The sequence below is a fragment of the Calidris pugnax genome, unplaced genomic scaffold, assembly GCF_001431845.1.
Source record: "Calidris pugnax isolate Ruff unplaced genomic scaffold, ASM143184v1 scaffold219, whole genome shotgun sequence".
Lineage (NCBI taxonomy): Eukaryota > Metazoa > Chordata > Aves > Charadriiformes > Scolopacidae > Calidris > Calidris pugnax.
Window position 1 is genome coordinate 17026331 of NW_015094507.1, and position 11225 is coordinate 17037555.

General features: G+C 42.7%; 1 protein-coding gene across 7 annotated transcripts in view; it reads right to left on the reverse strand.

Moving 5' to 3' along the window:
* Positions 1–11225, reverse strand: part of ANKRD6 (ankyrin repeat domain 6) — a 37740-nt gene that overhangs the window by 18153 nt on the left and 8362 nt on the right. For 5 of the 7 annotated variants that reach the window (XR_001414355.1, XM_014964578.1, XM_014964575.1 and 2 more), the window contains exons 2-5: positions 9230–9328; positions 6477–6816; positions 1308–1406; positions 536–634 (exon numbers count right to left, since the gene is read on the reverse strand). Coding sequence is in view for 6 of the 7 variants with exons in the window: in XM_014964578.1 (XP_014820064.1) it covers positions 536–634; positions 1308–1406; positions 6477–6770 (492 nt within the window). In the remaining variant the exon portion in view is untranslated. The remainder of the gene's footprint in view (positions 1–535; positions 635–1307; positions 1407–6476; positions 6817–9229; positions 9329–11225) is intronic. The other 2 variants (XM_014964576.1, XM_014964577.1) reach the window with 1 other exon arrangement.

Genomic DNA, 11225 nt, shown 5'->3' on the forward strand with positions numbered 1-11225 from the left:
CCCCACCAGCCACAGCAGTGCTCACATCAGGACTGGGAGGGTTATTGGGATGATGTGCGGTCAAAAAATCAAGGAACTGAACTAATGGAAAGTGCAGATCCCATTTCTGTTTGACAGGATTTGAAATGTTTCCTTTTTTACCAGTTTATTTTTTATATCCTTCCTAAGACTTATTAAATTAGCTTAAAAACATAACTGCTAATCATCAAATACCCAGATTTCCAGGTGAAAAAATAGCCATAATTTTCAGAAAGCGAAACTAGAAAACTAGACATGATTTAGATATAGACCCATATAAAGCTGTTTGCCAGAAATGTTGTACAGAGCATGGCAAACAGTATCCACTGAATTATTTTAAAGCTGAAAACTTCTGCAGCTAAGTTTCATCTAAAAAAAAAAAAAAAAAAGAAGAAAAAATAAAATCCCACCAGGAGCTGGTCCCTGACCCACTGAGAAATGCCATGGCCAAAATCCCCATTGCTAAGAACCAGCCACCTTAGACCAGAACTGAAAACTCCTCCTGCATGGGTCTCACCTTGTTCTTGGCAAGAACGTTGGCTCCTGCTTTAACGAGCACTTTGGCAGACTGACTGAATCCATGCCAACAAGCTTCATGAAGAGCTGTGTTCCCATCCTGAAGAGCACACACATACACGAGGAGAAGGTTAGTGCACTGTGTCCACACACAGAGTAACATTACATTCAGAACGTAGCAGCTGCTCACTTAAAAAATAAACCATTTTCCTTTCCCACTAGCTAGTTTTCTACTTAATTTTTATCAGAGGCAGATACACACCAGACTAAAACATGAAGTAATTTCTACTGACGCATTATGTACTTTTTTTCTAACTACTTTTTCTATCTTAAACCTCTTTCTATCTTCTGCTTCTTCCCACATTTCCTAACAAGCAGAGCACTAAAGCTTTTGTTTTGTATCTTGGAATTAGTTCTATTTAATCCCAAACTAAATTTGCAGCCTGGGATTCTCAGTTTCAGAGATAACCAAGGGAAACCATGCAGCGTTTTGCATAGGGCATAGTATGGTTTTATGTTTCTTTAATTCTTCCTTCAATGAGTTGAGATCAAACTCTTAAATCAAAAATGATCAAGCTGATATAAAAAAGTAACTAAATCAGTCATTTATATTACAGAGATGGTACAACTCTTTTCAAACATAACTGTTCCAATTCCTTTCAAAGCATCAGATACTTACTCAGGAGTATATACCATAACTTTTTCTCTCTGAGACCTTAATATTTCTGGCTGGCAAGGCTGCCATCCCACAGGACTTTGCTTTTGCCCGTTACCTTGTCTTGTCTGTCCAAAGCACACCCCTCTTGAATCAGGGTTGCTATGACATCGGTGTTCCCTACCACAGCAGCCCGGTGCAACGCTGTCTGATCGCCCTGCAAAAAGAAGCAAATCTGTAATTGGTACCGTTCCCACCTCATTTTGACCCAATATAAGTGTGTACCACAAACATGAGGCTGCATCTTCACCACGCGCGCTGTTAAACCCAAGCTGCCTTTGAAAGCAGTCCCCATAAACGACTATCGTTAACGTTTCCGAGATTAATTAAGTTATTGAGAGTATCAGAGAACTACAAACCATTTACAGAGGTTTGCAAGTCATCACAATCCCATATTCAGCACTGAAGTGTTCTAAAAATCTGGTAGTACTAGAAGGCAGTGAATCTGACCCGTTTGGCACTACGTGGCTAATAATCAACAGTATCTGTAGGGAACTAAAGGGAATTACAGGCTGTCGTAATTCATCATAATGATCCTCCAGTACTTATACTAACTGGATGAGGCTCTTCTGTTTTGGCTCTGATTGCTCCATCAGCCCTGCTTAGGATAAGGAGCATGAGATGAGATCAGCCTCTTCAGCACCTCTGATGAATGTACCAATTAGTGCTAAGAGTGGAGGCAATCTTATGACGAGGACCGCAACCGCAAGACCATCAACTGATTTCAGTCAAGCAACTGAGCGACCATGAGGTCCAAACGATTTCCATTTCTCATTGACCTGCCACCTAGCAGCAACCAGCAAGTTTCTTACATCAGTTTATTTCCTTTATGGCCAAGTTTCCAAAAGAAACGATGCTGATGTGGTCGTGATGTCTAACTGCCCGTTTATCGCCCCTCCAACAACTGTTGAACTCATTTGCTGAGCTAGAAAGCCCAAGATTAATTTCCTACAAACCTTCCAGAACATGAAGACCTGGTAGATGCAAACTACTGGCCCTGCCCATCTATATGTTTTTACGGCGTGTAGGGATGTAAGACACCAACCGATGGGAAAAGGAGCTGCAGTAGCTCCACTGTTGCCACAAAACTGGTCTTGGCTTTCCTTTGAAGTCACTTTGAACCTGCAACGCTGAAGCACAGCCTGGTTCCAGGCACAAAGACTTGCTTCAAAGCTGCACACAGCCTTTTTTGGGGAGGGAAGATGAATAAACAGAGTGGGAATCCAATCCACTGCTGCTTATCCAGATAACAGTCACCAAAAACACATGGAGGGCAAAGATATGCGGTGTATCCTGAGGGAAAAAAAAGCTTGCAGGCAGCTAGTCTTAGATAGAAAACTTCTCTGCTAAAAGTCTGTATCAGATAATACCACATCATATTAAATACTAAAACTAGAGGAATTTCTGTATTTCCTGTCCTACAGTCTACAAGTCTTTAGATAACTGGACAATTTGAATAATTTGTTCTCAAAGGCAATTAGCAGCTGACTTAAAAATTGCTCTTGGTGGGGTTCTTTTACGCTAATGACACCAGAATAGTTATTAATCCATAGGGGAAAAATGAGCATTGGCAAACAGAACCTTTCAGTAACCCCTCTAGTGCCAATTCCCACCACCAGTGAATCACTAAATTGGCTTATAATCATGAAGCTGGTTTTAAAAAAATTGTGCTGAAGGCTTTTTTTAAAATTTGCTATCCGCGTTTTACCTCTAGAGGTTCCACACTCTTACTTTTGTTCTTGCCCCTGCTAACACTGGAAATGTATTTTAAGAGATTTGGAACAAAGACAGGAATGGTTCCAGGAACTGGGGCTTTCAGAAAAACACAAAGTGTTGGAAAACAAGACAGCACTGCAAGTTCTCTGAACTTGTGTATTCATTCCAAATTTAAAGATAACCAAAATGTTACAGAAAATGTCCAAATTATACCATTCCATGAGTGCAAGTGTCTGATAGTTTCCAGTAACCATTACTTCAGAGAAAACTGCTCACTGACAAGCTGGGGAAGAACTTAACACCCTTTTGTGGTAACACATGGTTCTGATGACTGGCACAGCTCCTGCTACTGCAGCCATGGCTTATGTGGACAATGCAAAGGTCATTTTATCTAACTACCACGAAGCGGAAAGTAATCCATCAACCCATCCCTGCCAACTGGTATTGCTGCACCAGCAAAACTAAAGAAAATATTATAATAAAGACTAAAAAAGATGACATCTGCCATTGCAGCGCGTGGAGCTTGAACAACAAATGGTTGGTTCCTATTTCTTTGCAGTCCAGAAAACTGATCGTAGAAAAGACCAAACTGGGGGCAGGGATGGGTTGTATTGGGTTAAGTCTGCAATTAAGGATCTTCTCATTGGGCCAGTTTGAATCAAGGTTGTTCTTGTCATTAGCCCAACCTCATCACAGTAATTGCAGTGAGGTCAAAGGCCATTCAGCCTTTTGGGGTTTGTCAATATGACAGCTACTTCTAATGGCTTCTCAGTTAAATTTAAAACCCCCACATCTGGAAAACAGGATGCACACCCCACTGCTGCAGGAGCAGGTCTCCCTTGGGGTCCCAGGGACCATTCAGTGGGGCTGCAGAGTGGCCCAGGGACAGCTTCAGCCATGCCTAGGCTTTGTCCCATGCTATACTGTGGTCCCTCAAATGGAAGTCCAGGTAGGTGAAGGGACACAAGTCCTGCAGATGGCAGGCTCAGGTGCCTCCTGCCCAAGGTATGGGCTTTGGTGCTGACATCTTCCCTACACAAGCAAAGGGGAGCCAAGCATCTAAGAGTAAAGTCCAACCAGCACCCTGACCAGGTAAATAAATACTTCATCCATGTAACGGGGAGTGTCAAAGGATATCTCAAACCCTGCCTCACCTGGACTGAGGCACCTCCCAGTGAAGAGGTGGCTGGTATCAATGTCCTGGTGAAGGTCCCTACCATCCTCAGGCCCCTCAGGCAGCAGGGCAGGACCTGGTTGACCATTCCCACGGACCTCAGCACACACATTAACCTTAAAGTGCTTAAGGTGCTATGGAAGCTGAACCACCAGGTTGCGATGGCCTCTGCGTGCGAGTCATTGAGCAGCCCAGCCACAGATGGCACAACCCACCTCAAAATAACACTGCCCACACCACTGCGTTTCTAACTGGTCTTCTCTCCCCATCAGCAGAGGAGCAAACCCCTATCTTGCCTCTTATGGAGTCAGAGAAAACAGATGAGTTATATTTTTTTCACAGCACGAATTTTCAGACAGTGTAATCACTGACTCATGTGGCTTTTTATTAATTGCTAAAATAACTGTCTCTGAAAGCACTCATCGAAGTTCTGCCTTTACCCAGGCATTAGGGGGCTGTTCCAGAGGCTCAGAGTGCAATTACACCAGTGAATGCGTATTAACTGCCCAGACTATTATGTTGGGTACAATTTATGATCCTATTTGTAAGTGATTTATGCCTTAGGAACAGACCGCAGATCAGGAGCAATGAAGAGAGATAACTCCAGTGCTGTGTCACGCAAATGTGACCTTGAAAGAAACAACAGAGTCCGCCTAAATAGAGACGTGGGCCCAAAGCCAAAAAGACACTTAGGTGCTTACACCAGGCTTGGTAAAAGTAAGGCATTTAAGCCCACAATGGCGTGTCTTAAATCCCCTTCCTCAGCTGCTGCCTAGCCCTGAAAACAACTCAAACTTGGTTCTTTCCACTTCAATGCCCCAGACAGAGAGTCACAGAATCATTTTGGTTGGAAGACACCCTTTGGAAGACACCCTTCAGATCATCAAATCCAACCTTTCACCTAGCACTGCCAAGTCCACCACTAAACCATGTTCCTCAACAGTACATCTACATGCCTTTTAAACACCTCCAAGGCTGGTGACTCAACTCCTTCTCTGGGTAGCCTGTTCCAACACTTGACAACCCTTTCTGTGAAGATCTCGGCTTGCACCCTGCCATGCGGCGCTGCAGTCATGGTGGCACCAAGGAGGTCATTGTGTAGCACACACCCAGCACTGCCACAGCCCCTAACACAGCCGTTTCCCCTCCTCTCACACACTTGCTGGAAGAAGCTCCACACAAGTTGCAGGTAGACCCACCACCCTTTGAAACGAGGCCAGTGAAGGAGGTGGCCACTGGGGCTATTGCACAGCAAGGCCCAGCACCAGCAGGTACCTTTCCATGCTCTTTACAGAGAGCTTAAACACCTCCTTTCAGGAGAGGATTACAGACTGAGCGTCCTGAAGAAAGGCAGATATATAAATCTTGACCTTCTCCATGGATTTTTGGCATTATGTCTTTTCCTTTAGCAGTTCTGTGTTGGCTGGGCTGGTGGCACTTGCTCAGTGTCCTGGTGTTTGCAAATACCTTGAGTTTCTTCATTTGCTGACTAACTTAAAGCAGTGGAGATGCAACCACCATGAGCAGGCACATAGGAACTGGTTAGGCATCTATTTTACATCTGAAGTTCCCCCCAAGGGAAAGGAAACAACACAAGCAACTTACAAAATGGTTTCACGTAGGTATTAGTACTTCTGCCAGCTCTCCTGGGGTATCAGAGTCTCTATTATAGACTCTACTACCCAAATTTAACAAGATTTGATTTACCCTAGTTTGTAATACATGTTACTTTTTCCTTTCTCTGATTTTTAAAAAAATATTGTAACCACCATATTTTGTTTTCCTGCACAAACACTGTGCCCTACTGTTTCTCAATGTCAATGTGCTGCTTTCCTCCCCCTTTGCTAAAGAAAGGCAGTCATCATGATACACAGCAAGAACAATTTCATAAACGATGATGCATGACCAGCAGAAACAAGCAAAGCCTGAAAAAATAAACATGAGGGAAACAAATTACAGCTTCAATGAGACTGAGACGGGAGTACAGGAATAAGCCACTTAGCATATTTACATCGGCTAGAAATTATTATGAACCCTGGGTTATTGTTCCAGTAGAAATTAATTTTCTGCTTCTTAAACTGGAGCTTCCAGAAGAGAAGTTTCGGGGCTTGGAGCCTTTGAAATCAACTTGTTTTCCTGGTTAGATTTTCAGGGCACGCACACAGGACAGGAGACGACCCAAGATGACCAAAGAGCAGCCAGGACGAAGCCCACCATGCAGCCATGCAGCGCAAAGAGCTGGGCCAACGCCAGCCCACCAGGCCAAGGCTTGGCAACATGCAGCCACGGGAGACGTCAAGCTCAAGGCAGGGTTGTTGGATGCACAAGGTTTCTAACCTCCTTCTCTCTTTCTGATCTTCTAGGTTCCTTCCTAGCCTTTCTCTTCTGGTTTCTCTTATCTTTTTCGTCCTTGATCTCCTTCACCGGGACAACTTTCTCCTTGACTATTTCTGAGGTGCGTGCTGTATGGATACTCATTGACCATTCAGAGATGGCATTGGGATCCCAGTAAGAGTTCTCAGTATTGGCAGGGAGAAGGAAGGAGTTAGCTCCCGGGGTGGCGTACTCTACAGAGCTGGACTCCACCGGTTGAAATTCATAATAATCCCACTCCAGGCCACTGGAGGTCATTCTTCAACTAATTCTTACGGCTCTTACCGGGTTTTAAAGAATGTATCTGCAGAACATGAAGTGAGCGTTTTAATGTCTCCACAACATTTAGCAACTTTTAAGTTCCTGCTTATCATGTGGCAGATGAAAAGTTAGTTTTGCATTCGTTCATTAGGTAAAGACAGTCAATTCCAAAATAAAACATGTTTAGGTTTCTCTAGTTATTTAGAAAAATAAAATACAGGTCATCTTTTTAGAACCTGGAGATTTTTCTGTGCTATCACAACAATGCCACAGACAAAAATCAACTAAGTAATTTACTTTTCAATTAAATACAATATTCCCCCCACTCTCATGAGCAATTTCATCTCTGAACCTAAATCTATATTCCTGAAAAACAGCAATGAAATGCATATATGTTAATCAACACTTGAAACTAAGATGCCTTCACTGCCAAATAAGCACACAGTAAAAGTGACAGGAGGCATAATCAATAGGTTGCAACTAAAAAAGAGTATGAACATATTCTGTGGGACATAAATAAGGTGGAAAAATGAATTATACAAGGAGAAACCATAAATAGAGAACCTTCTTTGAAGACCTACGTAAAAGGAAAGCAGAAATATTGCAGTTAATACCTTTCACAAGCAAAAATCTTCACTTGGAATTTTAGCCTGCCTTCCTCCTCTGAGACAAATCCAAACACACCCTCTAAGACTCAGCAACTCCTGAGGTTCTCTCCTCGACCCTAACCAAATTCCTAGTACTAAACACAGAGCTAAAATCAAAATACATTTTAAAGAACCAGCATCTGTGAATCTGAATTCTGCACAGATTAGTCACCACATTTAGAAGCGGTATCTGGTTATCATGAACAAAGCCCTCGTGAAGCTTGCAAGGCAAGTGAAATAGGTCTTCTACAAGCTGAATATTGCTACAGTGCAAGAGTCTTTGCCAAACTGAAATGATGCTAAACACTGATTTACTGATTTCTATTATGGCTATCATGTTTACATATAATCAGCCTAGATTTTATTCCTAGAGAATTAAAAAAAAAACCCAGACTTACTCAAAAATCAGTTTTCACAGATACCCAACTTGAGCAAATCACTGGAAGCTTTTGAATTCTTAGAGCAGCAACTTGCTTTTCTCAGGAAAACTCACTGTACTCGTCAAGTACCTGCAATTTTGTCTTAAATACCGGATGAATCATTTTTGCTGGGAGAAGTCAAAAAACACACTCAGGATACATCTGAATAAACTGATCCTACCATTACACTTGCAAATCTGCTCCGTTTCACAGATGGGCACAGGGGAAGAATAAAGGGCGCGGGAAGCAAAGCTTCTTCCTAGAAAAACAAGTTTTCCAGTAGAAAGCTGGCTGCACCGGTACCCCGGCGCTGAGCTTGTCAGACAGACTGCTCACCTCTCACAGGGAAGCAGCTACTCACACGCAGAAGGAAACCAGTTTTCCAATTTCTATAGATATTTATGACTCTCTAGATGCAAACAAATGCCTACAGGGATTTTCAAAAGGCACCCAGACATTTCCAGTGTCCTTTTAATAGTCGTACAGGTGCCTCTACTAACAACCTTCGGACCTCTAGGTCCTTTGAAGAATCTTACCTGTATTTATTACAGGGGGAGCAAAAGCTTAGGGTTCCTCAAGGGTTCCTCAAACCTGTTCCACCACGCCATCAGAAGTTAGCAACAAATCTGTAGCAGTCCTGGTTATTCTACTGCTGTTGCACATTTCAGCCTACACCTTTGTTCATCAGAGTGAGGTAACTAAAACCATGTTACCGCTCACTCCAATGTGCCTTAAAGCCTGGTCCAAGATTAGACTTGTTCTTATGGAAACTTGAGAAATTCCAGTAACTTACATGTTTTACTAAAGGAAACCAACAAACTACCATTTTCAAAATTCAAAGCTGGTTTGGTCGTGCTGATGCTTCACTACACAAGAGGCTCACAGATGCCACCACCCCCACATCACACATGGCTGCCAAGATGGGGACTTCCCTGCGATGCCACACAGCACTCCAGGCAACTGCTCAGTGCTCAATACGCTGAGTCTAACACAAAAAGCATCACCCATCTCAGGCAAACATCACAACGTCCCCTACCTGACATCCTCCAGGGGGTTCCCACGGAGTACAACAAACTCTTTAATTTAATTTCCTCACCAAGTGGCAGACAACAACTCTCACTGCTACTCACACCTGCCTGGTGCAACCAGAGCCTTTATAAAGCTCTGCAGCTGGAGCAAGAGGACCAAGCTATTCATTGAAAACCAACACATTTTACATTGTCTCCCATGCAGTTTTGCATCTCCAAATTAGAGGTTACATCTCCAAATTAGAAAATAGAGAGACGTATTTTGTTTTCATTTAATCCTACTTCAAAGAAGTAAAGGTCTACTGTTATTTCCAAATTACCTTTTCCCCTCCACCCCAAGCAAGAAGGTTGTATCTACTTACATCATCCTGAATATCCAGGTCACAACCTGCCTTCAACAAAACCTGGACAACGTGGAGATGACCCTTGTGGGCAGCAAGATGCAGGGGGGTCCGGCCATGCTATGGATGAGAAGAAAACAATAACACTGTAAGATTAATTTCTATGCATGGTAGATGACCAGAATTTTATCTGCTTTTCCTTGTTCTTCTGTTCATACCTTGCTCCCTGAAATCTGCAATAGCAGCAACTGACATACATTAGTGCACCAAAGGCTTTACCTTAGTTTTGCTTATGCTGAAAACTCCTCCCTCCCCCTCCTGCAGCATTTCAGTTTATCCCAATGATACCCTACAAAAGGGGTATTCTATTTCCATAAGGATACTTCCTTACAAATTAGGATTTGCTTTATGTCCATGCCTAAAGAGAATTCATGAGCCTTTTGTTTCTGTTCCTCTGGAGCCCAGAATTGTCAACTGCTTTCAACTTCACTCTGTAGGACAACTTGCAATAACGGGCTAATTAAGGTATTGTAATGAGTACCATCTTTGTGATAGAAATGAGAATTACTCCACTGTTGTGTACGACAGACACTCCCCCTAAAAGCAATGAAAGACCTGTAGTCACTCCCAGTGACTTCACGTGTACAACAACCAACCTCATTTTGCCAAAGATGTCACGGTTTTTTAGACAATAATTATTTTAGGCAACAATTATTTTTAAACATTACCAAACTCTAACCCACATGAAAGTTAAGTGTATAAAATAGTCATGAGAAATTCAATCTCTAGTGTAATCAAGGACGATTACCTAATAAACAGAAAGACAGAAAAGCTCTAATAAGTGAGGTGTATACATGATGTATGTTTTTTTAGGAGGAAAAAAATCCCAAAGATTGAAATTTGAAATAAATTAAAAAGAAAAAAGCATTTCCTCAACCAGTTCCAAAAATCAAAGTGAAATGACAAGAGGAAAACAATATTTACTGTAACTGACCCCCGTTTGAGCATTCTTTAACAGAATTTAAAATGCAACATTTGAGGAAGAGAGGAATAGGCTCCTTCTCCTAAAAGAGATGTAAGAATCAATGTGAAGAGTCTTAAAGAGAGAAGAGATTGTAAGAGGCAGTCGGGACAACAGAGAGCTATAACAAGTGATTCCCTAAACATTTAACCCATACAACCCGAAAAGAAAACTAAGAAGGGAAAAATAAAGAATTTGATTTTTCTAGGAAGCGCTTGTGTGTGTATATATATATTTCTTCATTACCACTGCTATTATCTGTTTTTCCACCCAGTGATTTACCCTGCAAAGGAAGATAAATGGCCCGAATATGTCACCTACAGAAGGAGCAAACCCCTCAAGAGCTGTCTGACTCCTAGTGCCCTGAAGTAAGCAGAAGGTAAGCATCATCTCTCTGAGGTTTTAAGCAACTTCTCCAGCAGGAAAGGACATAAAAAAACCAAGCTCAAGACAGGATTGTTTTCACACAGCAAATCCCATACGCACGTAGCTGGTACAGCCTCAGGAATTCAGCCTCTTCAGAGCAAAATGGAAAACCAGTTGAAATCCAGAGAATGGCTGGGGTCAAAATGCCATGTCATTAATGACTTGTCATTAATGCTTCAAAAATGTTAGAAGTTGATTAATTGTCCTACATTATCAATCTGAAGGACCAGGCCTAAGGGAAAAGTCCTTACCCACTCTGACACGCGGGTGCCTCAAAACCCAAATGTTGTCTCCTGTTAGTGGCAGCAACTCGTTCCCTCATGGGAAACTTCCATTCCCACCCTGCTAAAGGCATGGGAAGGGTTTGATTTTGGCTGTCACCACTGTCCCTGGTCACCATCCAGCCTGCTGCCTGGGTGCTTCACACTCGACCTGGCCACTGGTCCCTATGGCGAAGGGCACCAACCACACTGCCTTCTCCATCAGCCTGGAGGAGAGCCAGGGTTATGTGGAGCAGGAGCAGGAGGTATAAAAGTCTCCAGGCAACATGGGGGGGGGGGGGGGGGAGGG